At 62.9% G+C, this 25,612-nt stretch overlaps 1 protein-coding gene and 1 long non-coding RNA gene across 6 annotated transcripts; one reads left to right on the forward strand and one right to left on the reverse strand.

Annotated features, from left to right (window-relative positions):
* Positions 1–49: 49 nt before the first annotated feature.
* SH2B2 (SH2B adaptor protein 2) lies at positions 50–25,537 on the reverse strand. Of its 5 annotated transcripts, none has more exons than XM_070460265.1 (9): positions 24,633–25,537; positions 11,352–12,097; positions 7,970–8,071; positions 6,296–6,387; positions 4,867–4,958; positions 4,600–4,755; positions 3,576–3,784; positions 1,326–1,497; positions 50–587 (listed from the first exon to the last, which is right to left on the reverse strand). In XM_070460265.1, exons 1-9 carry the CDS (start codon positions 24,673–24,675, stop codon positions 241–243), a joined length of 1,959 nt encoding a protein of 652 aa, XP_070316366.1. In that variant the 5' UTR covers positions 24,676–25,537; the 3' UTR covers positions 50–240. The 5 variants fall into 5 exon arrangements, with proteins under 5 accessions (XP_070316366.1, XP_070316365.1, XP_070316363.1 ...); XM_070460264.1 differs by having other exon boundaries at positions 4,600–4,758; XM_070460262.1 differs by lacking the exon at positions 50–587 and having other exon boundaries at positions 595–1,497.
* Positions 8,068–11,357, forward strand: LOC139032709 (uncharacterized). Its single transcript, XR_011485282.1, has 3 exons — positions 8,068–8,217; positions 8,565–8,679; positions 9,282–11,357. It is a non-coding gene; the product is annotated as an uncharacterized lncRNA (long non-coding RNA).
* Positions 25,538–25,612: the final 75 nt, after the last annotated feature.

Genomic DNA, 25,612 nt, shown 5'->3' on the forward strand with positions numbered 1-25,612 from the left:
CCAGGCCCGGGAGGAGCGGGGGCCGGGCAAGGACGACAGGAGAGCCAGGTGCAGTCCCTAAAACAGGCTCTTTAATAACATTATGTCTTCATTGAAGAGCTTCGCTTTTCCCACCCAGCGCCGGGTGGGGTGGGGCGGGGGGGGGGGGCAGCAGGGTCCAGCGTTGGACGCCTGTGGGCCATCGACCGTGGTCGGGGGGCGGGTCCGGTGGCCCCAGGGCCTTGGCGCCGGCGAGCCCGCCTAGTAGAAGGAGTATTGGTTCTCCACGGCCCGCGTGTGGCCCCGGGCGCCCTCGCCCGGCCCGGCCTCGGGGGGCTCTTCGGCGCCCCCGCCCGCCGCCTCCAGCAGGCGCTCCGCGCTGTTGCTGCGGCTGCGGGCGCTCGGGGGGCCCTCAGCGGCAGGGCGGGGGGCGCCGGGCACCGACGCGGCCGAAGACGACGAGGCGGACGAGGACGAGGCGCCGCCGGCCTCCGAGGGCGAGGCGGGCGGGCAGGCGGCCGCGGCGAGGCTGGAGAAGTAGTGCTGGCCGGCCGGCTCGCTCCAGCAGGCGGGCGGTGGGGGCGCGGCGCTGGGCGAGGGCCCCGGGTCTGCAACGGGAGACCGCGGGCATCAGGGCCGAGTCCGGGTCCTTCCTCCTTCCACGCTAGACCACCAGCGTGCAGGCAGGAGCCAGCGCCCCAGGAATGGGTGACCTAGCATCACACAGGGAGGCCCAGACCCCAGATCCCGCGCTGCTAGTTCCAGCCCACCTCCTAGAGAAAGTCCTGTGTATAGGCGGCTGTGGCTCAGACGATAAAGAAATTCGCCTGCAAATGCAGGAGACACGAGTTCGATCCCTGGTCGGGAAGATCCCCTGGAGGAGGGCATGGCAACCCCACTCCAGTATTCTTGCCTGGAGTATTCCACGGATAGAGGCGCCTGGCGGGCTACAGTCCACGGGGTCACAAAGAGTCGGACACGACTGACATTTTGCATTTTCCATAGGTGCGGCGGACACACCAACGCGGAATCCGCGTGCCCCGCACCTTCACTCACCTCTCCCAGGCTGCCTTCTTTACCAGCTCGGCGCTCAGCCCCACCCGTGCGGGATCTAAGGGACTCCACCCACTTCCGGGATGCCCGCGGGCGCCCCCTTCCGCCCGCCAGGAATTTACTCCGGACACGGATCCGCTGGGGCAGTCTCTTTCCCGCCCATCCGGTTGGTCCAGGTGGCTTACAACAGGTACCAGACCTGGCTGGTGCACTTCCCGCGGGGGCTAGCAGGGTGACGTCCTCTCCCACTGCCCACCCATCTGTCTGCCTGGGCGGGGTTAGGGGAGTCTTACCAGGCGGGGGGCCCTGGGCCCGCACATAGCTACGGAGGGTGATGTCGGCAGAGCCCCCGGACTCCAGCGGGATGGGGTGGGTGTGGAAGTGGCGGAGCATGTCGAGCACAGACTGGAACCACAGGTGTTGCACGTGGCACTGCCCGTGGCCGTTCAAGGACAGGCGCAGGTGCTGTGGGCAGAGATGGGTGTGGTCAGTGGGGGGGAGGCAGGGGTGTCTTGGGTCCGCCCCCTGCTTGGCAAGTGCCTCTGAAGGTCAGGGGGAGGGCCAGGTCTCACAGAGGCCATATGCGGCCTCAGAGCGAGGGCCTCTCACCCGGGAGCCCCATCTCGGGAGGGGGAGGGTCACGCCGGTGGCGGGGATGGGCATGAGGGCCAGGGCCGGGCGGGGGCTGGAGGGGGGGATGCATTCGTCCCTATACAGGGAGCACCTGCATCAGGGCCTTCACGCACCCACTTCATCCCTAGTCCCCGGAGGCCCTAGAAAGCAGAGATTCCGTGTTTTGTTTGTATTAATTGCTCAGTCGTGTCCGACTCTTTGTGACCCCATGGACTGTAGCCGGGAGGCTCCTCTGTCCACGGGATTCTCCAGGCAAAATGCTCGAGTGAGGTAGCCATTCCCTTCTCCAGAGAATCTTCCTGACACAGCGACGGAACCTGGGTCCCCTGCATTGCAGGTGGATTCTTTACTGTCTGAGCTATCAGGGAAGCCCAGAGATTCCGTGTTAGAGATGGGGAAACCGAGGCACGGGGGGGGGGGGGAACTCACCCACAGCCACTGGCATTGAGCTAAGAAGAGAACTCATGTTGGGGTGATTCTCCCAGCCCAGCTAAGGGTCTGCTGGCCTCCCCTGCCCAGCTAAGGTCCAGAAGGCTGGAAGCAACCCCAGGCTGATTTGGGGGGAGGGTGGCCACAGGTGCCACTCATCCAAGCTGGTGGGGGGGAAGTGGGAGGAGCCCGGGGAACTGGGCCCACCTGGGCCAGGCACCGCAGGGAGAGAGAGGGGCCCCAGGCGTGTGGTCTTGAGTGGTGGGTGAGCCACAGGGCTCTGACTTCAGCCGGTTTTTGCTCCATGTGTATCCCACACGGAGAAGAGTGGCTGTCCCTGGGGTGTATGTGGCAAGAAAGGGGGTGACAGGAGGGTTTCAGGGTATGCCTGTGATGGGGAGCTGGCCTGGGCACCTACGAACAGGAGAGAGAAGCCCTGGTGGGGAGGGAAGTGTTCCATGGTGGGGCCGGCGCTGCCCAGGGAGCCGGGGGCCGGGGTGGGTGGGGTGTGGTCTGAGCCGTGCCAGCCCATGCTTGGGACGTTGGCCCAGTGCAGGCCTGGAGCGGGAGTCCTGGGGTGCCCCCTTCTCTGGCGGGGACTGACGGGAACTGTGTCCTGGGAGGAGCCAAGGCTGGGTCTGTTTCCTTATCGGAAACTTGAGAAGAAGGGGGTTGAGGTTCCTGCCCACTCTAACCATCCCTGCCCCCCAACAATCACTGGACTTTCTGTCGTTTTTTGCCTTTGCGCCTTAGGCATTATTAGCACACAGTGCCCTTCCTCCAGAGCCCGCCATCTGGGCTTGGCCCTGCCCTGTCTGAACCACCCTTTCACTAGTCTTCACCTCGAGGACTCCCCATCCATCGAGTGTCTCAGGGCAAGCTCCTTTCCTACTCTGGCTGGTGGGGTCAGGAGCCTCCTGGTGCCCTCTGCCCCCCAAAGCCCTCTTGCCCAACTCCTCCTGCCTGGTTCTCTGGGGCCCACTGTGTGGTTCCCTGCCACACCCCATGGACTGGTCTGAGCACAGGCCTGGCCCGGACTGGCACCCAGGAGGGGCTGGTGAGCTGTGCTGAGCAGAGAAGAGGGGCTGTGTGGGGTGGGAGGGGCGCTGGTTGACCCCAGCCCCTGTACTCAGGTGGCTCCAGGTGGAGACCCTCAGAAGCCCCAGTGCCACGTGATCCCCAATGCACAGGGTCAAAGCCAGACCCTCAGAAGGGCCCAGCCTCCTGTGGGTTCAGCCACAGGCAGGACCCCATCAGCTCATGGAGAAGCCACAGCTGGGGCAGCCTGCAGCCCCAGGAGGGAGGCGGGTGACCGGAAGCACAGCCAGGAGGCCTGGCCCGTGGGAAGCCATGCCGCCCGCACCCCCAAGGAGCCTACTGCCCAGCATGGGTGCAGCCTCAGGGCCCCCCCAGGCCCCCCACCGACCCCGGGCTGGAGGCTTCCCCTGTGTGCGCCCCCCAGCCCCACTTCCCCAACTTGCCTTGGCCTTGCCCTGGAAGTTGAAGGTCAGCACGTACTCCCCGGGCCGGGTCTCACTTTGGCGGATCACAAAGAGGCCGTGGTTCCGGGGCCCACCTGCCAGCACCAGCTGAGCTGCCTTGACCCGCGACAGCGTCCCGTGGAACCAGGGGTAGTCGGAGAGCTCCAGCTCGGCCTCGGCCTGGGCCTCTGGCTCTGCTGTCTCCTCCGCTGAAGAGAAGGGGACAGAATGAGGGGCGTGGGGACGGAGGGGCCGCCAGAAGGAGAACACCGATGGGTCATCTCGATCAGCTTGTTGGGGTTTTGCAGGTAAGATGCTCTTTGAATAACTGAGAATGAGGCATGGAGCTGACCTGGCCCACTAAATGTATCAGGTAAACTGAGGCACCGAGAGGAGAAAATGGTAGCCTGAGAGGGTAGACTTAAACTGACAAGTCTGGTTTAGCAAAGAGCTTAATGATAAGAATGTATCAAATGAGGGAATGGGAGCCTCTTGTCTCATTAATAGCAACGAGCCAATGGTGTCTGTTCTCATTCAAGAGATATTAAACATCCTTGCACCTCATGAACCAGTAATGAAAGTTACTAAAGTTACTGGTAGCCTCGATAGCCCCAGCTGGTGCAGACTTCAGGCTATCTGCTTGTATGTATAACATCAGAAGATGCTTATTTCACAATCACTGAGCAGTTTGCTCTGGAAAATATTGGTAGGGTTGCTTAATTTCCTGGGGTCACCCTCTTAAGTCAGCAACAAACTTGGGAACAAATCAAGTGTCTTTGTCCCCATCCCCCTGGTTCTGACCCTTGGAACCCCTTTCCGTGAGAGTTTTCTACTTAAACCGGGGCCCATGGGAGGGGTCAGGCTCCTGGCCGGGCCCGCAAAAGCCAAAACTACCGAATTGCTGTGCAAAGGACCCAGGGGGATGAAAGGTCACAGGTTCAAAGGCTCAGGAAGGGCTTGGGAGGGGCCTGTGGGCTGGGCGGGGCCCCGGGAGGGGGGCAGGAAGGGCGGGGCCCCACTGCACCTGTGTTGTTGCTGCCGCTGCCGCCCGGGGACTCCAGGGTCTCCAGGAAGGTCTCCAACGGGACGTGGACCAGGGATTCTCCGACAGCCTCTCGAGCGCGGCTGTGTGGGGCTGTCACCACGGCTGCCGTTGTCTCTGGGGGCCGGGGCAGGTCCACTGCTGGAGAAGCGGCAGGTAAGAAACGTGTGTGTCTGTCAGGCCACCTTGAAGCAACCGCCGCCTCCAGCACTGCTCTCCACTGCTCCAGCCGGCTCTGTGCCCACCTACCCTCCGTCAGGAGCTCACAGCTGCAGGAGGCCACGCGGCTGGCCAGACAGCCTCCCCGGGCACAGGAGGGCTCCGCGTCTTCCTCGCTGTCCCTGTGAGGCAAGAAAGCCCAACCGTGTCCGGCCGCGGGACTCTTGACTCCGACCGTGGTCTGCTCACAGAGCCAGGCAGAGGCTGACTGTCCCGCGGCCAGCATCTGCTCTGTCTGGCTCGCCTGGGCCCCTCTGCCTCCGTGTCCCCGCGATCACACCCTCGGCTTGTTCAGTGGCCACCACGTGAGTGACCGGGCCATATGGACAGGTCTCCAAGTGGGCACAGCCATCCCCTAACCAAGAGAGGCTGGCCTCGAGGATCCCACCTAGGACCTCCTCTGGGGGCGGGACACGGGTGGGCGGGGCCTGTGCCGGCCCCGCCCCTCCCTCCCCTCCCCCAGGCCTTTGTCTCCCCAGCTGTGTCGGCTCTAAAACACCCGCAAAGTGAGGCTCACCTTCACGGGGGCGAGGCAAAGAGTGTGCGGAGCAGATGGCTGGGAGGGTGGCAGGGGAGGGATTAGAACCACTTCGGGGATGGGGGGGCGGCGCCTGGGAGGCGCTCCGGACTTTAATTGTGCTTCCTTAAATGAAGCTGTTAATTAGAAAGCAGCAGCCCCTCCCCCCGGGGCTTGGCTCACCCCATTAGCCGGGGGAGCCGCTGCCAACCGCTCAGCCGGCCGCCCTGCCCGCCCCTCCTACTCCTGGCCTGGGGAACCTCTCCCGGATGGCGCAGCCGGCCTCCCTGCTGTCCTTCTGCCCCCGGTTTATTACTAGCCATGGCTCCCCGCTGGCCAGACCTCCCCGCTTTCTCGGCTCTCTCGCTGAAGGCCCGGCCTCTTTAGCTCTAACTCCAGCCACCCGAGGGCGCTGACATTCCCCGCGAGTCCCAGGCCTTGGCGCTCCTTCACCGCCCTCCTCCGCCCCCAGCCCCCTCTGCCTGTCTCAGGCCCCCCTTTCTTTAAGCCGCAGAGAAAGGGCCCCCCTACCACTACAGCGTCTCTGAACCCCAGGACTGGATTGGGGGGCCGCCCCTTTGGTCCTCCATCCCGGGCCCTTTGGGCTCACCGCGTCACTACCCATCTATCATCAATCTCCGCTTGCTTTCAGCCTCCCCTGGGAGTGAGAACAAGATGATTCAACTGCCCTCCAGGCCCCCGGACCCTGAACCAACAGAGCCTGCTGGGACTGGAGGTTTGGGGACAGGGAGGGTCCCGGCCAGCACCCACCTGGATTGCACTGCCGTGAGAAGGGCCCATTTCTCAAGCTCAGCTCCTGCCCTCACCAGGAAGCTGCTCCCGGTGAAGGCTCCACCCAGGGCGCAGCCCCGCCAGCCCCCCCCCCACCCCCCCCCACCCCCCCCCCCCCCCCGCCACGTCTGCCCATCCCAGGGGTCTCACCCGGGGTCTGCGCAGCCCTGGATGTCAGCCACCCACGAGTGCTTCTGCAGGGAGTCGATGGTCTCCAGGATGTACTCTGCTCCATTCTCCACCTGGGGAGGGGGCGACGAGAGTCCAGAGGCTCATCCTGCCCCTCTCCCAGGGGGAGACCCCTGCTCTGAGCAGCTGGGAAGACAGTGGGGTCCTCGGCGGAGGGCAGCTCACATGGGCAGCAGCCCCTCCCCTCCCCCGCTGGGGATCACGGGGATGACTGAGGTCATCCTCGGGCCCCAAGAATGCAGCACCGCCCCCCCCCCCACCAGGAGGCCGTGTTGGCTGGGTAAAGGCTGGGGTTGGGGTGGGAGAAGGGCATGACAATCCTCAGTCTGTGGGGGGCCAGCAGGCCCAGCCCTGAGTGGTGGGCTCACCCGCCTTTGCACCTGGAACTCCGCCTCTGCGGCCACGCCCCAGCCTCCAGAAGGGAAGCAGGAAGAGAAAGTCCGACCCAGTGGGTGATCAGGCACACACACTGTCTGATGAACTCTTCCCAACAACCCCGGGAGAGAGAGGCGAGACTTTCCCCATTGTACAGATGGGAAGACTGAGGTTCGGAGAGGTCTGCTATGTGGCTCAGTCACACAAGCGCTCAGTGGTGGTGTTGGGACCCAAACCCAGATCTCTAATGCCAAGGCCTGGCCTCTGAGTTTCTTGTTTAGTAAAGAGCAGTGGGATTCCCATCCCGTCAGAGCTTGGAACTGACTTCCACCCTGCTCTAAACTGATCGGGAAACTGAGGCCCAGAGTGGGCCCGGCAGGTGGTTGCCGTGGGACTCCTGAGCCTACTCAGAGACACAGAGGCCACCTGGCTGTCAGGAGCAAAGCTCTGACCTATCTCAGCCAGAAGATGAGAGAGCCAGGCAGGGAGGGGCCGTGTCCTCAGCCCCCAGACTGGGTGACTCAGGGTCTGGGGTTGGCAAATGTTTGTTAAATGAATAAAGGAGTTCATGATTAAACAAACAGGGCCGAGGAAAAACATAAACCCAACTGGGCCACTGGAGAGGAGGCGGGGCGGCTGGGGAGGGGGGCGCCCCTCCATGCAGCTTCGGGTGGGTGGAACCAGGCCTCTTTGGGGACTTGGCCTCACAAACACCCTCTGATTCTCCAAAGAGGCTCAGGGCCACAGCCCTGGCAGCCCAGAGCCATGTCCTCAGCAACCCGAGCAGGCCACCCCGGCGATGCGGGGCCTGGGAAAAGGACGGGCAGCCCCCAGACTCACTGGGGTGCCTCCCTGGCCACCCTCAGGGCCTTTGTGCCATTGGTGGGGCCGGGCGGGTTCCCACACTCCAGGGCTAGTGACAGGGGCATTTGCATAACCGCAGCAGGCTGGCTACCAGTTCCTGCCTGTGGGGTGGATGCAGCGCGGGACTCCAGTGGGGGAAGGGGGGAGGGAGGAAGTGAAACTCAGGTCCTCCCCCCGGCCTAGGAGGAAATGGGAATGGGGACCCACTTGGTGGACGACACCTGGGCCACTTGGCTCTGGAGCTCGGGCCAGGATTCACGTCCTAGCTGTGTGCTTGACATCTGTGGAGGGTCCTTGGACCCCCGCCCCCCAATCTGGGGCTCCCTGCCCCCACCCTGCTGCTGGCCCTTCACCCTCACCCCCACGAGGGGTCTTCGGGGTCGGGGTGAGGCTCACCTTGAGCACGAATGTGTTGTCCTTCTCTGGCATCTCCAGGGGCATGGTGGTACGGACCTCGATGATGGCCGACAGAGGGATGCTGACTTTGGGCCTGGAGGCCTGACGAAGGGGCGGTGAGAGAGTGGCCCCAGGGCCTCCTGAAGTCCTCTCTCCCCTCCCCCACTCCCAGAGGTCAGAGCTGCCCCCAGCTGAGGATGCCAGGCAGCCCTGGGGTGGAGGTGTCCCAATCCCCATTTCACAGATGGGTAAGTTGAGGGTGTTCCTGGGAAATGGAGGGACATCCCCACATAGTCACAGACAGAGCTGGGACTGACATGGGTCTCCCACCTCCGAGCTCTGAGAGGGGCAAGCTCTGCCCCGGTCACCCTTCCGCCCAGCACACCCACCAGATCTGTGGTTTTTACATTTTTCACCTTGACCTATAGTAAGAAATACATCTGACATGGTGACCCAGTACACACACCTAGGTAAAAATATCTGAGACACACGTTTCACCGGATAATATTTACTCTGACTGTGTGTGATGGAGTGTGACATTTTCTATTCTATTCTAGTTCATTTAAAAAAAAAAAAAATTTGTCTCCTCCTTCAGATTAGATTTACCACAGTACAGGGTTGGAGACCCTGAGGCGGACCGGGATTCCTGGAATCGGGCAGGGCCGTGTCTCCAGGTGGAAGAAAAGAGGCCAGTGTGAGATTTGACCAAGGTGAGCTGGCAGGACTCCCCAGGAGGGCCGCTCTGTGCCTGCCCCCCCGCCCCCCCGTCTCCTGGCCCTGGCCCTGAGGCCCCCGGGCTGGCCTGAGACAGATTCCTGGCAGAGCTTGAGCTCCGGGACAGGGACTTCTCTTAGGAGGAAAGGGAAGGGCCCCACGTTGGGTGGGCAGGCGGGTGGGGGTTCCTGGCAGTGCTGGCTGCCGTCCAGTGGGCGTCAGGCTGGGCTCGGGGTGGTGACTGCGGGCTCGCTGACCACAGCAGGCCCTCGTGCCAGCCGGCCGGGCGGGGCCGCAGTCCTGGAGCGGGTGGAACAGACAGGTCCAGAGAGAAAAGCCGGACTGGGCTCCTGCTGGCCAGAGGCGCTGAATACTCCGCCTGGCCTTGGAGGCCCGTCTGCCTTTCCATTTGCTCCGGCTCACTGTTCCCACTTGCGTGGATGGAACTATCAGCCTGTTTCACGCCCCAAGTGAAAGTGTTAACTGCTCAGTCGTGTCTGACTCTTTGCGACCCCAGGGACTGTGGCCCGCCAGGCTCCTCCATCCACGGGACTTCCCAGGCAAGAATACTAGAGTGGGCTGCTATTTCCTTCTCCAGATGATCCCAGGCCTTGGCTTAGGCAGCCTGAGTCTCCAGCAATGCCTGTCTTGGGGCCCTGTCCACCGGTCAACACTTCTGCAGCCGAGGCTTCTCCTCCTCGGCGCCCCCAGAGCATCCTGCACTAACTCCATTGAGGTTGACCCTCCAGCCCAGCAAATACCAGCTTCCTGGTGGTTCCCCGATGGCAGGGGGCCAGCAACATTGCTTCCTGGGGTCAGGCCTAGGGCTATGAGGGGACCTGGGGTCCAGGAGACTTTTCCTGCAGGGCGGGTGAGGGAGCTGGGGGGTCTGACAGAAGGGGCTGTATGAAAGGGCACTCTGAGGGTCCCGGAAACAGTCCCTGAGCCTGCAGACCCCAAGCCCCCATCTGCTCCAAGGGTGCAGCTAGGCCTCCAGGGGCGAGAGGAGGAAGAGCTCTGGACCATGGGTGGGTGAACAGGACTCAAAGGCGGGAGGAGTGTCAGCCGGGGCTTCCTGTGGGGCGCATACATCCTAGACCAAACTCATCTGGGAAACAGGATCTGACCCCTCGCCAGGCCTGCTCCCCCTTCCCACGAAGTCACTCCTGAATTTGCAAATATTTGCATGAAAAACAGAGGGTCTGAGGCCAGATCAGGGGATAGGAACCCACTGGCCTTTCTCAGAGGTTGGGAGGGTGATCTCTCAGAGGTTGGGAACGTGGCCCCCCAGGAACCCTGCCCTCTGCCAGCGGTGAGCTGTGGGCTCAGGAGGGGCTCACGCAGGGGGCACCAGCTGTTGCATCCCCTCCCTCGAGGGCAGCTATTTTCAGTCGGGCAGCTGTGGCTGCCACTCAGGGTGCAGAGGCGCTCAGGCCCTGCCCTGTAGGTGACCCTGGGCAAGTCCCATCCCGCCTCCCACCCTCACTGGGCCTCGGTCTCCCTGTCTGATGAGCGGTGGCGTTGGGCTTAGTGGTCTGTGCTTCTCTCAGGGACCTAAAGGTGGGGTCTGGGCAGGCAGAAAGCCCTTGGGAAACCTGGGGGGTCCTGGGACTTGGAGAGAAAGTGCTTCAGAGAGTAGTGTGTCCCCCTAGGAAATCACCTCTCCTATGGCTCATGGGCCCCATACCTTGGGGAGCCCACCCCATCCACCTCCAGGAGAGAAAGGCAAGGAGGAGGATCGGGAGTCCAGGCAGACAGGGGGGTGGGGAAGGAGGCGAGGCTCAGGGTGACTAAAGGCACTAGGGACAGGGAGGGCCCAGAGGTGGGTGAGGGCCCTGGGCGTTCTTGGGACTGCCGCACCAGCACACATTCCGGCCTCCGAGCTCCCAGGACCACCGGGGTGATGGGTATAATTAGCTCAGCTCTGCCACCCACCAGCTCTGTGACTCTGGGCTGGCCACGCCCCCTCCCGGAGTTTCCTTTTCTCTTCTGTGACCTGGGGACCACTGATGCCCACTTGCTGGGGTCCTGGGAGGATGACGGCTCTCAGAAAGCGGGCACTATTGTTAGCTATTCCCCCCTTCCAAACGAGGCAGGTTTGCCCCCTCTTCCCCCCGTCCCGCCCATCCCAGGTGACCCCAAACTGCCCCTAGAGCTTTGTAGGTGATGGCCAGGAGGGGGGGGGGGGGGCGTGGTGCGCTCAGGTGAGCAGCATGCTGCTAAGGGCGAGAAACTTAGCTTCTGAAACCTGGGCCAGAGGGAGCCACCTGGGCCGGGGCTGGGCCAGAGCCTGGCAGCCAGGCAGATGTCTGCTGAGCCAGACTGCAGGCCTCTGGCAGGCCCCCTGAGTGTGCCAGTGTCAGTCCTTGCCTGCCTCTCTGGGGAGGCTCCAGCCACCCAGGGATTCCAGGTGAGGAAGACACGAGTCCAGGCAGCCAGGCTCTCCAGTACTCCCAAGAACAGTACCCAGAACCCCTTCTGTAGCCAGAGGGCCCTTCTGACCCCTCACAGGCTTGAGGGATGCTTGAAGGATGACTTGTGGGGTGGGGGGCCGGCACCCCAGGCTCCTGACCCGGAATACTCCATTTTGCCGACCAGCTAAGACAGAGGGGTGCTGGAAGCCTGGTCCTCCACGATCTCCCAGGGCAAAGGGGGGTGGGCAACTCACCTTGGGCGGCACGAAGAACTCCAGGCGGAAGCGCTCACCCGCCACCGCCCTGCGCAGGAGCAGGCGACACTTCTGCCACTGGGCGGCGCCCCCGGAGCCCGAGGCCGCGTCGTCGGCCACCATGAAGCGCAGCGCGCCCTCGCGCTGGATGTCCACCAGCTCCACCTTGGCCGCCAGCGTCCGCGATAGCCGCAGGCGCCGCATCCACTTGTCGCGCGCCTCGGCCGGGGGCTCGGCGGCGCGAGGAGCGGCGTCGGGCTCGGGGGAGGCGCGCCGGTGCCACATGTCGCGCACGCCGTCCACCACGCACAGGCTCATGTTGCGCAGCGAGAAGCCCTTGCGAACGCGGGCCTTGGCCGCTGAGGTCGCCGACACGTCCTCCGAGCTCCGCGAGTGGCCATAGGGCGCGGCCTTGAGCGCCGGGGGCCCCGCGGGCCCGGGCTCCATGGCGTCCGGGGGCTCGGCCGCCCCTCGCGCAGGCGCCGGCCCGGCCACCAGCACGCGGCGCACCTCCTCACTGAACACGTCCAGGAAGTTGGCGGCGAAGTGGCGGGAGAAGGAGGCGCCGGCGTCGGGCGTGTCGTAGGCCGGGTTGTCCCGCAGGAAACGGCAGAACTTGTGCGCGAAGTCCACGGCGGCCGCCTGCGCGTGCAGCTCGCAGAACTGCCGCCAGTCCGGGACCGGCACCGGGACCGGGACCGGGGCGGCACCATTCATGGCTCCCGTCCCATCGCAGCCCCCGGAGGCTGCGGAAGAGAGGAACCGGTGAGTCAACTTCCGACCCCCGGATCGGAGCGCCCACCCGCTGCCGCTTCCCCGGGACTGTGTGCAGCCGCCTTTTCCGGCAGCACCAGTGTGTGAGGACCACCAGGGAGGTGGGACACGTGTCTGCGGGGGGGGGGGGGGGCACCCCGCCCCCTCCATTCACATTCACTCTCTCTCTCCAAACAGCAGCCTCAGGGAACCCCAAGGTCATTCCTGGGGCTGGCGCAGGAGGCCGGGATGACAGGTGCTTTCAAGTGGGGTCCTTAATGAGCCTCCAGTGACCCTCTTCTGAGGGTCCCTAAAGTTTGGAGGACAGGAAAAAGTCATGCACAGTCCTCTTGGCGCTACCCTTGAAATTTGCCAAGAACACCACTCCTCCTCCACTCACTGCCATCCAGGCTGCTGTCCAGGGACCCAAGCAACCCCTTCTCCACCAGCAGTACTTTAGCAGCCTCTTCACTGCCCTCCCTCTGTGCCCCCCCCCCGGAAATTGATCTTATCCCCCATAGCTTGTTCTCCACCCAGAAACCCAGTCATCATTTCTAAAACGAAAGACACATCAGGCCCTCTCCTGCTCAGAACCCTGCAATGGCTCCCGCTCCATCAGAGAAAAAGCCACTGGCCCCCCACACCTCCCGTGACCTGCCTCCATCTGACTCCCCGTGTTTATCTCCCACAACTCTACCTGTTGCCCACTCTGCTCAGGTCCCACCCGAGCCCCACCCCAGGGCCTCTGCACTTGCGATTTTCTCTTGAACATGCCTGGAATGTCCTTTCCCTCACACTGCCTCATGTCCTCCAGGTTTCTGCTCAAATACCATCTTGCCTGATAGCTTTTCTCGACCATCACTCTATTTAGAACAAGAAGGTCTCAGGACTTCCCTGGTGGCCCAGTGGTTAAGACCTCATACTCCCTCTGCAGGAGGTGTGGGCTGGCTCCCTAGTCAGGGAACTAGGATCCTGTGTGCTTACTTTTCTGCAGTGTGTATCTCCATCTCATGCTGTTTATCCATTTACTTGGCTGTGTTGTCTCCCAGGCACCCCAGCCCATCCCGCCCTGCACCACACCCTCCCCTGAAAATGCCACCCCCACGAGGCAGCAGTCTTGACATCTTCTAAGTGGCTGTGTCCCCAGTGTTGGGCATGTGGCAGGCACTCAGTCAACACTGAATGAATGAATGAACGGATGAATGTGTTCAACACACCAGGCAAGCCACAGCTGTCACTGCCCAAGCCCTCACATGGGGCCAGAGAACACACAGCTTGTTAGTGACAAGTCTGGGATTCTCACGCTGACTCAGAGACTTCGAGGGTCATCTCCCAGTGTGGATCCAATATGACTAGCTTTTCACACTGGCCTGGAAGGTGCTGCCTCTTCATACTTCTTACCATTATGGTGGACTGACTACCTTCTCTAATTGTTCCTCCAGTGTGTGTGTGTGTGTGTGTGTGTGTGTGTGTGTGTGTGCACGCGTGCTCAGTTGTGTCTGCCTCTTATGACCCCATAGACTGTAGCCAGCTCTGTCCATCGGATCTCCCAGGCCAGAATACTGGAGTGGGTAGCCATTCCCTCCTCCAGGGGATCTTCCAAACCCAGGGATCGAACTTGGGTCTCCTGCATTGCAGGCAGATTCTTTACCATCTGAGCCACCAGGGAAGCCCTGTTTCCTCCTGAACCCCATCCAAATCGGACCTTCATGAAGAGGCCCGAATCCAGGAATCCCAGCTTCCGCCTCCTGTCCCCAGGCCCCTCCACCCTTCCTCACGCGGGGTGGCCAGACTGCATGGTGTCTAGTCATCAGAGGGCCCTGCCTCCTCATCCCTGAGTGGCACCCCTCCTGGGGGCACAGGCCATTCATTCTGTTTATGCATCTCCCCCCTGCAACAGGCCAGGGTGAAAATCACTGGAGAAAAAGTGGGGCGATGCGGACCTACCTGCCTGCCATGGGGAGCCCCTGTCTGGGGGGGGGCCGGTGGGTGCAAGGGGAACTGAGACAGGGGGTTGTGCCCTCACCTGCCTTCCCAGGATCCCCACGATTCCCGGCCCGGCCCTTCCCTTGCAGCTCCTGGGAGCACCATCTCATCTGTCCTCTGGGATCCAAGCTGTGTAATTAAACGCCGGGTAAAAATAGCTCCCCTACTTCTGTGAGATCATCCGCAGGGCCTCTGGGCCATGGGGCACCGGGGGATTCCCTCTCACCTGGAGGGCGACCTTGGCCTTCGACCTGCACTCCATAACCACAGCACAGCCCCGGGGAGGCAACAGGCCACGTGAGGAGGCCACTGAGCCCGGAGGACAGTTTTCCAAACCAGCAGGTCACCTCAGAGACTCCCAGCCCGGCATTCAGGGGGAGAGGAGCAGGGAGTTAGGAAGGCTTCCTGCCAGCAAAGGGGACCAAGCGTGACCTCCCTGCAGGCATGAGCAGTAACCTGGAGGGAGACTTTTCAGGACAGGGGAGGGGCTGGGGGAGAAGGCAGGCTTGGTTCACGCTGGGCCTTTCCCCTGCCCTGCCCTGCCCTTCCTCCCTTCTCATCTGGCTAACGCCCACTCAGCCCTCAAGAATGAATTCCGGGGCCACTTCCTCCAGGAAGCCTTCCCTGACCTCCCCCTGCCTCCCCAGCCCAGGCTGAGCTCCCACAGTCCCCTCCTGTGTGTCCCGCTAGCGAGGTGTAAGGGTAGAGTGTCCCAGGCGTCTGTGTCCACCTGTCTCCCGTCTACCACAGGCACTCCTCGGGGGCAGAAGGTGGGCCTGAGTCATATACCAGGAGTGAGGGTGGGGCAGGAACACGCCTGCCACCATCACTGGGGCCTCGCCCAACCTGAGGTGAGGGGGCCTTTCTGGGGGTGGGATGGGGACACGGGGCCCTGAGGCTGAGGGTGGGAAGCCCGGCCCTGGGCTCCGAGGCCATCCAGTGACCCAGCAAGGTAGCGCTCCCAACAGGGTGCATCGATATTCCCTGTTCCACTGCGACCACCAAGAGGGTCAGACCAGGTGAGAGGGCAGCCTGGAAGGGGCTCGCCCCTTAGCAGGCAGCAGGTGAGGACGCCCCCCACCTGCTCACAGGGCAGCTGGGGGCAGGGAGAAGCCGGTCCCACAGCCTCGAGCTCAGGCATCGATCCTGTGCCCCGTGTCTTCGGCTGGCCCAGAGTCCTCTTAGCAAGGAGATGGGTGAATGCAGGGACAGGAGCTGCAGGAGAGGCTCTCGAAATGGGGAGGGGGCCCAACTGGGCCTCACTGGAGGCAGGGGCAGGACTCAGAGAGGAGTCTGCCAAGAGCAGGGGGCGACGGCCGTGCCCTGGGCAGGGGCTGGCCTGGGAAGCGCCGACACTGGCCCTGCCTTGCCCTCCCCTCCTCCCCGCCCCAACCACTTGCTGGCGGCTCAGGAGCCCATGGGCCCGATGCCCAGACCAGCAGCCCTCGATGTCCCCTGGGTCCAGCCGGGGCTGTGCAGAAGTGACAGGGGTGGTACAGCCAGGGGTAAAAGCCACGGGCAGCGGGCCAGCAGGGAGCCCGGCGCTGGTTACAGGCGCGGTTCCCTGTGAAAGGAAGGCTGCAAGCCACACGAGGGGAGCTCAGCGCCAGCAGGGGCACTGGAACGCTGTCCCCAACTGCCCGGGGGCCCAGAGCCGGCAGAGACAGAGCCGTGACTGCTCAACTGGGCTCCGGGCCTGACGTCTTTGCTCTCTGGGTGAGGGTTGCTGACCTCACCTCCAACTTCTGGGCCTGTTTCCTCACTTTAAGAGTGAGGATGAGGGACTTCCCTGGCACCATAGTGGTTAAGAATCTGCCTTCCAATGCAGGGGACACGGGTTCGATCCCTGGTCGGGGAACTAAGATCCCATAGGCTGCTGGGTTTCCCCTATGGCTCAGAGGTTAAGAATCCACCAGCAATGCGGGTTCGACCCCTGGGTCGGGAAGATCCCCTGGAGGAGGGCATGGCAACCCACTCCAGTATTCTTGCCTGGAGAATCCCATAGACAGAGAAGCCTGGCGGGCTGCAGTCCACAGGGTCGCAAAGAGTCGGACGTGACTGAGCCACTGAGCGTGCATGCATACTACTGGGCAACTAAGCCCACGTGCCATGAGAGAGCCCCACGTGCCACAACTAAGACCCAACGCAATCAAATAAATATTAAAAAGAAAATGAGGCTGAGGGACTATGCTTCGCTGGAAGGACAGCACGGGAGGTGGTCTCTGCAGTATTCCGGGCCATGTGTCCCTGTGGGCAGGGCTGCGGCTCCCTCACCTCGGGGTGGACCCAGGAGGCAGTCTCCAGGGACCAGCGAGGGTGACTCCCGATCAGTCACTCTGGAGGGGACCACAGGCCCAGGGGTGGGAAAAGCAGAGCTTCAGGGGGAGGGGACCCCGGAGGTCCCAGAAGCAGGGTGGGTGCCGTCGCCGGCCCCATGGTGTGGGCTGGCGGGCAAGGTTATAGGTCGAACCCAGTGGGCCCGGGGTTCCACCTCCTCCAGCAGCTCCGCAGGAATTCCCTCCTCCGTCTCTGCCTGCGTGGCTGTCCAGCTGGCTGGACCTTCTGCCTCACTCGGCTGACTGTTCAAATTCTGCCCCCTCTCCGGGCTGTGTAAAAACCCTCTCCTCTTCCAGGAAGCCTTCCCGGACACTAGCCCTTCCATCCTGAGCTCCCATGGTCCCTGTGGTTCTCGGCCCTCTTGCTTCTGTGAGCAGGGTCCTTCCCTCCCCCTTTTCTGACCCCAGGGAGCCAGAAGGAACTTGCCCAGTCAGCTTGGGACAGCCATGGGCTGGGCAGTGGGAGATCCGGGCTGTGAATCAGGCCAGGCCGTGTCTCCCGAGCACTTGGCTCCCCATCCATAAAGTGGGGTGCAGGGGCAGTGGCCTCCAGGGGCCCCTGACTGTCACGGCCCTTGACCCTGAAGGCCAGGGTCCCACAGTCCCTCCAGGGGTGGGACCGGGGACAGGCAGGAGGTTGTCTCTCGCCTTCACGGGCTTCTCCTGTGAGGACTGGGATGGAGACCAAGGGATTCCCACCCCACCTGGTCTGGGCATCAGGCGGTGGCCCCCCACTCCCCCAAGGGCCCTAGGTGGGCAGACCACCCTCCCCAATCCATCACCCTGAGGTTTTTCCAGGCCCAGCCAGGCTGTCTGGCTTCTCCTCCTGGAAAAAATGTTTTCTGTTCCCATCATCCCAGGGCCGGAGGGCGATGGGATGGGGCTTCAGGGAGGCAGGGCAGGGTAGGGGTGGGCGGGGAGGGGAAGCCTAATCGTGTCCCTGCCTGGTGCCTTTCCAAGCCGTGGACTCTCCTCACCCCTCTGCCAAGAACCCAGAAGGGAGAATCCCCCAACCCCCACCCTGGTTAGATGCCGGGGAGAGGGGGCGGCTGGCCTTCCGGTGGTAAAAATAGCGCTGACAATTAGAAAAGCGGAAAAAAAAGCAAGCCAGCCGTCAGCCCCCAGTGGCACGCAGTTCCGGACCCCTTGGCCAGGTCATTCCTTAAAATATTAATGAGGCGGCCTAGTCACCCCGCTAATGGCCGGCAACCAATTGATCGGCTGCACAGTGGGCAAGCGGCCTGGAGGGCAGGGAGGCACCAGCAGGGCCCAGGGCCACACTTGCGGGGAAGGGGGGGTGTTCCTGGGAGCCCCAGCTGAGCTGGCCTCCCTACTGCCCGAGACCCCTAAGGAAGGGACAGCGGCCCTGCAGAGCAAACCAGCCACCCAGCACCCAGCAAGGCTGCCTCCTGGGCGGGAGGCAGGGCCTGAGTGGCACGCACTCCTCCTCTGTGCTCTGTTCTGGGCTGGGCAGTGCCCGCCGCTCCCTCTGCCATGAACCACTCACAAGGGGGAAACTGAGGCCTCCTCCTGGGGCCCCTCCAACACAAGAAGAGGAGACAGGGTCTCCCTTGGCTGCTCCCTGCCTTCCAGGAAGCTGGCCCCAACCATGCTCACTGATGTCCTGTCCTCTGGGCATCTCAGGACCTGGCCCGGCCCAGCTGACTGTGCACTTTACCACCACGGCTCCTTCCAGCTACCTTCCTGGCCTCCTGGAAGCGTATCCCCCAGCCCTCTCTCTGCATCCCATCCCCTGCAGCACAGACAACCTTCGGGCCCTCAGAAGTTGCCCCGCAAGGCAGGCTCTGAACCAAGGCCTCCTGCGAGAGGGAGGTGTGGCTGGAAGTCCCAGACCTTCCCCACCCAGGATACATGTGCTGACCTGCGACCCTGGCAGGAGGCAGAAGTGGGCGTGACTTCTGGTCTTGATGCTCTTGACTGGGTGGGGACTTTGCTGCAGAGTGGGTGTGGGGAGGAGGGTGCTCTGATTAGTGACAGGCAGGGACAGGTGTGGATGAAGAGCCCTCTTAATACCTTACGCCGGTGTGTGTGTGTGTGGGGGGAGTGGGGAGCAGCTCGGGACTCAGGTGGTCCTGGCTTTTCCGAGCATCAGTTTCCATAGCTGTGAAGTGGGACCAGTCTTGCTCGCCCATGCAGACCTGCCTGCTCCTGGTCCAAGGCCGGTCGGAGGAGCATCTCAGGGAGGAGGCTGTTAAAAGCCCTGTGGCATCACACCTGCACGCAACTCCCAGCCTTTGCCACCATGGGACCGGGGAAGCCCTTCCTCTGAGCCCCTAGGATATACCAATGCCCGACCTAGACAAGCGCTGCTGGCTCTGGGACCTGCAGACCTCCAGTCCTAGGGGGCCCCCAGAGCTGCAGCTGACAGCTGCTCGCATCACAGGGGCCCCGTGGCCAGGGCATCTCCCCTCCTCCACATCTGACCGTTTGACATGTGGGACAGTGGAATGTTAAAAGCCTGAGATCTGGAGCCAGACCAGCTGGGTTTGAATCCCAGCTCCTCCACTTCTGCGCTGTGTGACTCAGCCTCCTGGGGACCTCAGTTTCCTCATCCGTCAAATCAGTGGGTAAAACAGCACTGACCTCAAAGGGCCATCATGAGGATTAAATAAGCAATTTGTTTAAAAATCAAAGTTCCTCTGCTTCTACTTCCTAAATGTCTTGTGTTCATTCCCTCTTTTCCTCCCACTCCTCTGGGCAGAGGACTCCTCCCGAACCTCCTTGTTTCTCGAGATCACCACCCTGTGCCCCAGCCCCTGACTAATCCAGGTTCCACAGGGGGGCCAAGGTCATCTTCCTGGATGTAGGATCAGGACCCACATCCAGCGGGGCTATGCCCCTGCCCTCACATCCTCCTCCCTGCCAGGAAGGGAGGATTCTCCCTTCACACAAATGAGGAAGTGAGGTTCTGGGAAGGGAGGTGACTGGTCCCCCATTCCCGGATGTACCCTGGACTCCCGTGTGGGTCGGGAGCCACGCTGGCAAGTCCAGAGCCACAGATGGGTGAGAGGAGTCGTGTGGAGCCAAGTTCAGGTCTGTCCCTTTCTACAGCACATGCTGCTCCCAACAGGGCCCTGTCCCTGGGGAACCCTCACTCCGAGGGCACAGTATGGGGACCCAGGCCCCGCCCTGGAAAAGGAGGTGGCCTTTTGACTCCTGGAGGAGGCGGCAGGGGAAGTCAGGGCTGGGCCCTGCAGGAAGCCAGTGTCAGAGGAGCAGGGAGTAGGGCCCAGGACAAGAAGCTGTGTCAGGGCCTGGGGGCTGAGGAGGGGAGCCTGTCCTCCTTCAGGAGCGCCTGGTGCTGGACAGTTCCTGGACGGACTCTGGAGGTGGAGAGCAGGCTGGGATGGCTCTAGCTGCACACGCCCTGCCCTCCTGGGGGTGCGGAGCAGACGCACCAACCCCTCTCCAGCCTTGACCTGGGCTTCACACAGTCTCTCCTCTCCCAGTGTTAGGGATCTCACCTAGGCCCCGATTCACACCCCACCCAGACCTCCCTGGCCGTGGCCCAGCCCCCGAAAACTGCCGGACACCCTCTTCAACCCCTACCACTCAGCCCACCAGTCTGCCTTCTGGCTTTATCACGACACACACACTGGCGGCTCGTGAGACCTCAGCACCTCCCCTCGGTTGAGTATCCTAGACCTCTGGGTACTGCGAAAGCTTACAGAGCTTCCCTGGGCCTCTGGGCAACAGATCTCTCAGCCTGGCTGATCTCCAGGCACCTCAAACTCACCATATCCAAGTTCTAATACATCCTCTTCCTCCAACCCCTGCTTGTCCACTGCTTGGGGTCTCAATACATAGTCCAGCATCTCCTCACCTGCTCCTCTTCCCCAGTAGCTGATGGGTCCCCAAGCCCAAGGAATCTCTTTTGTCTCTGCCCGACCCTCCCCCCCCCACAATCCCTCCACAACACCGTACGGCTGGCTGCGCCCTGTCTTCACCAGACCGTGAGCCCCAGCTGGGTGTTACACCAGCCCCCAGGTGGGCCCTAGACACAGAGGGTCGGAAGTTTCTGGAGAATGGAGCCCAAACCGGAGGAGCCCAATGATGCTGTACTCCCACACATGGCTCTGCCCCAAACCAGGTGTGGCTGTGACCTCCACTAGATATTGAAGAGTCACCCTGCCGTCCCCTGGGACAGAGCACAGCCCTTAAAACAGACCCACCCAGGTGAGGCGGGGGAAGAGAAACCGCCCCAGTTCCCAAAGTGGCCATCGCCCCTCTAGTCCTACGCAGACAGTGAAGGAGCAGGAAGTGAGGCAGGCCCTAAGACTGGATCTTTGAATGCCATGGGGACAGCAGGCAGGAGGCCCAAGGTCCCTAAACCCCCAGTTTCCTACAACCCAGAACAGATAGGCAATGCAAGGGGTAGGAACCAGATTCTTGTCAGAGAGGTGGTTTGGAAGCTTGGCTTATTGGTTGAGTGACTTTGGACAAATCATTTCACTTCCTTGAATCTGTTTCCTTCTCTGCAACATGGGGATAATAATAGTACCAAGCCCCAGGGTTGTTGTGAAGATTACATGAGAAACAGCACTGACGCCCTCAGCCAGCATCAGTAAGCTCGAAACCAAACCCTCAGCCCTGGGAGTGGGGTGGGAGGGCTCCACCTGGGGTGGGGGGGTCCCACCTCCCAGGGGAGTTCACCCTTTGCTGTGTGCTCCCTAGGAGACCCACAAAGCAGGGAGGAGGGGGTTAGAAAAAATTTTAAACAGGTTTTTTTTTTTTTTCAGAGTAAGGGTAAGAAGAAAAGCATATGCGTTAACTCTTGATCACTTAGACCCAGTTATCCCCAGCTGCCTGCCTATCCTCACTCACGCCCTCTAGAGGGGGAGAGGAGGAGAGGGAGGCGGCTAGTGGGAACCTGTCGCCCAAACCCCACAAACACCCTGAACCTCACTTCTGCCCCCCACTGCCAGACGTCCCCCAAATTTCTTAGAGCGGACAGGTTCTAGGTCACTCCCAGTCAACTGGCCTCCTTGATGGAGCGGGGAGGCCAGGATGGAAGAGATATTTCAAAGTTGGAGGCAGGGATGGGAGGGTTCAGATCATCCTCCCCTCCTAACAGAGGCAACCAAAGCCTCTTAGGGTAAACAGCCCCTGGCTCCTCCGACCCTCTCAGGGGTGCCCATTCACCCCATGCTCAGCGACCTGTGTTGGGGGGGGCAACTTCTGCTAGTCACCCAGCTAGAAGGGAGGCACCACCATCCCCATTTTACTGGGCAGACGATGGAGGCTCAAAGGGCAGACAGTGGAGGGTTCACTCCAGGTTTCACTCCCAACCCTGAGGCTCTCCCAGGCACCAACTGGCTTATCTTTGTTCCCGGGTCACTCTCGAGGCTGTCCAGTCCGCCCCGCGCGGTTCTGGAGGGGTCCCAGTCATTGCAGACCTCTCCCCGCTGAAGACCGCACTTCGTGGGCCGCTGGGGTCCTCGCCTCTGCCCGGTCTCGGCCCGCTGGCTGGCGCGGTGCGGGGCTCCGCGCCGCCCGCAGGTTCATCAATGGCGAGGCCGGAGGGCCTGAATGGAGGGCACGAACCCGCCCCTTCTTAAAGGAGCCGTCCTCTCCCGCACCCGCAGCGATCCTCCCCACACTACCGAGGGCTGCCGGAGAGCTCCCGGGGTGGGCGGGTCGGGAACCGAGACCGTGAGAAAGAAGGCCAGGGCCAGATGGAGGGCGTGCCGGCCGGGCGACGCCGATCTGGACAGGGTCCCTCCTGTGGCCAGCACCCTCGTTTCAGGTTGGCCTTCCCCCCGCCCCCGCAGCCTAGGGAAGAGACCCCCAGCGCTCCGCCCTCCACCCCAAGCCCTGGTCAGAGACCCCCTCCTCCAGGGGGCTCACCGAGCTCTCCCACCACCGGGCCTCGGCCCTGGGAAGGGGCGGGGGGCGCAGCTGCTCCGGAGGCGGCTCGGCCCCTCCCGCCACTCCCGCCCAGCCCGGGCTGGGGCGGGGTGGGGGGGTCTAGGAGCCGATCTCCGCCGGGGGCGCATCTCCTCCGTCGCGTTCCCTCCCACCCGCGCACACAAAGACAACACGCGCGGACCGGGGCGCGTGGGGCCGCGCTCCCCGGAGCAGCGGTGCGCACACAACACGCTCGCCCTCAGGGACCGACCGGGTTCAGAGTGATGGACTGGGGGGACGAGGGAACTGGGAGGACAAGCAGGCCGTACCTATAGGCGCGCAGCTGCGGCCGAGCGGGCCGGGGCGCCGGCGGAGCGCCGCCCGGACCGCGGCCGGCCTCCCGGGGCCCGGCGGCTCATGGCCCGCGGCGGGTTCAGGCTCCCTCTGGGCGGCAGCTGGCGTTGGCGGCGGCTCCTCCCTCCGTCGTCCACAACCTCGAAGGCTCGTGCGCTCCTCGCTGGCCCGGCGCGGCCCGGGCTCGGCTCTCTTGGCGGCGGAGCTCCGCGCGCTCCGAGCTCAGCCCCGCGCGGCGCGCGCGCCCCCCCGTTCCCGCTCCTACCCTCCGCCCGTGCAGCGCGCGCCCTCCCGGCCCCACCCCCGCCGCGAGCTCCGCCCCCTCCCGCCGCACCGGCCCCGCCCCCGCCGCGCCCCCCGCCCTTCGCGTAGCCTGTTCGGCGCCCGCAGCTGCTGCTCGCTGCCTCCGGTGGCGGCGGCTGGGCGGCCCAGCCTTGGGGCCCAGAGGGGTTAGGAACTGGCCTGCAGCCGCCCCATTCAGAGCGACAGTCCGCGGCTGCCCTTCCTCGCGGAGCGGGCTCCGGGCCAGGCGCCGAAATTCCCCCCCGCCCCGAGCGGAGGCGTCGCGGGGAGTCCGGGATGGTGGCCCCGGGAGCGCGGCCGGTAGGGGCCGGCTGGGTGGCCTGAGTTAAGTGGAGTGTCTGGGGCGTGGGCGCTCCTCGGGGACGGGCGCCCGGCGGGGACCCGGGACCCTCCGGCGTGGGGACAATGGGAGTCTCGAGAAAGCCCAGATGTCGCAACTGGGGGAAGTCGACGTCTGGTTCTCATAAATCCGGACGGCGAGCACCACGCCCCCTCCCCTCAGCGCTTTCAGTGCCGGAAATCGCCCAGGGCAACGGGGCAGAGAAAACCTAAGCAAGGTTCCCATCTCCCCATCTTCACAGTCCTGGGGACACTGACGCCACATGGGGAAGGTCTTCAGAGGTCACACAAGGGGCTGATGGGGGCGGGGCGGAGACACAGCCCTGTCTTCCTCACCTCTAGTTGGTTCTGCAGTCCCCCAAACCTGGGGTGTACATTACTGCAGATCTCAGTCTGGATTAAAAAACAAAGACCACTCTTGGCCTTTGCAAAAACTTGTGGACTGACTGCTGGTGAGCTGGGAGCCTCCAGAAGGCTTCCTGGAAGAGCCAGAGGGGCTCCTGCAGGCCTGGAAGGCGCCCAGGAGGAGCAGAAGGGCATCAGTGTGAGAAGTGTGGAAGCTGGCTCAGAGATCAGACCTAGGGCTTGCTCCCTGGGGGCGTGGGGCTCCTCCCCCTGCTCCCTTATTGCCCGCACCCCCCTCAGCCCCCACTGGCAGGAGATCTCCATCTCCCGGCCCTTGCTAAGCCTCTGCAGCCCCACGTCTGGCTGTTCTGTGATCTGCTGTGGTCTCCAGGAGCTGTGCCTGGGAGCTGCCTCCATCTGTTACCCGCCCCCACCCATGTTGACCTCTGACCTTTGTAGAGAGCCCTTTAACCTTTCCCAAAGGTTTCACATCTCTGATTTCCCAGGATGCAGAAGAGGCAAAAAAGGGTTTTTACCCCAGTCTTGAGGAGGAAAAGGGTGGGGCCTCAAGAGGAGCCATGGGTTGATGAAGGTGGAGATTGGCCCCAAGACCTCGCCTCTTGCCCGCCAGCCCTGGGTTCCTTCCACAGTGGCGCTAAAGCAAGGCAGGCCTGGTCTGAGGCCCTGGTACCTGGCCCCTACCCTTCCATATGCAGACTGGCCACTATCTCGCCAAGACCTGCCTAGCAAACCCTTGAAAGCTTAGGCGCGGTGCAGACCAGCCATCCTTTGGAGCTACACAGAGGCCTGGACATCCGGCTGGGATTCAGACCTTTGAATGGGGCTGGAAGGGGTGTGGGAGTAAGGCGGTGGGTGGGAGGGTGACTGCCTGCAGAGTGGTAAAGAGGGAGGGAGGCCCCACACTGGGCGGCCTGGCTGTGGACCCCACCCTCCTGGGAGGTGAGAGAGCCTGCCCACCCCCCACCCCCGAACTAACCTGGTTCCGAGTGCTGGGCTGAGCTCCACTGGCGGCCAGTCATTGGCCAGGGAGGGTCATGGAGTGTGGAGCCCTAGGCAGGACAATAGCGCGGATACCCAGGGAGGAGGAAGTGAGGGGGACTCCGACCTACAAGAAGGAACTGGTGGGAGAAGTGGAAGTGGCTGGGGTGGGGAAAGAAGGTAGGGGGTGTGTGTGTGATTAGCCAAGAGTAGCTTTGTCCTGGGGACAGGAATGAGGGTCAGGGAGGAGAGGTCCATCTCGGGTCCCCAAGGGTGGCAGGTTCTGGGGCGTTTGAGAAAGTCCTGATGGGGGAAGTGATGTGTGCTGGGGGTGGGACCCCAAAGGGGGGGCCCCTGGAGGTACAGACTCTGGAGCACTCAGGGCTAAAACTCAGACAGGGTTTGCACAGGGGCCTCTGGCCTGGTGGACTGCAGGGTGTGGAACCAGCCTCATGGGTTGCCTGGTCAGTGGGATAAACGCCAACCATCACAGACCAAGAGGAAGTCCTTGGTGTGGGTGGAACGGGGCCTTCACCAGTGGGGCTGGCCTGGAGGCCGGGTGGCTCAGAACCTGTGACTCAGGGGTGGTCCAGGGGACGTGGTGGGCACGGGCAGGCAGGGCCCAAGGGAAAGGGTTAGAGAGCTGGCTCCAGCGTACACAGAAAAGGAAGCAGGGAGTCCCAGGAACTGACATCACACATCCTACCGCGGCCTGACAGGCAGATTTAAAAAGGGAATGGATGTCTCTCTTTGGCTGGGTTGTCTGCTCAAGGGAACTCAGACTGTGGGTTTGGGTTTCGGCAAAGCTCTGGACCCACTCAGGGAATTTCGGGGATGAGAAAAGGGGGAGAGGCCTCCCCCGTGTGAGGGACCATGCCCCACACCAGCAGAGCAGCCATCAGGTCCAGCCGCAGTTCCTGGGGGTGTTGCTACAGGAACCCGCTCGCCAGTCTCCTATGCCCTCACCATCACAGAGGG

This window comes from Odocoileus virginianus, chromosome 33 (assembly GCF_023699985.2).
Source record: "Odocoileus virginianus isolate 20LAN1187 ecotype Illinois chromosome 33, Ovbor_1.2, whole genome shotgun sequence".
In the NCBI taxonomy this organism is placed as follows: Eukaryota; Metazoa; Chordata; class Mammalia; order Artiodactyla; family Cervidae; genus Odocoileus; species Odocoileus virginianus.

Bases quoted from the DNA above. Each gene is read 5' to 3' on its own strand.
- SH2B2 (XM_070460261.1), bottom strand. From the start codon at position 24,675: ATGACTGGCCGCCAGTGGAGCTCAGCCCAGCACTCGGAACCAG. The intron at 8,072-11,351 runs GTGAGTTGCCCA...CCCCTTCGTCAG, and splicing joins AGTTCTTCGTGCCGCCCAAG to GCCTCCAGGCCCAAAGTCAG. The intron at 3,785-4,599 runs GTGCAGTGGGGC...CCTTCTCTTCAG, and splicing joins CAGCGGCAGCAACAACACAG to CGGAGGAGACAGCAGAGCCA.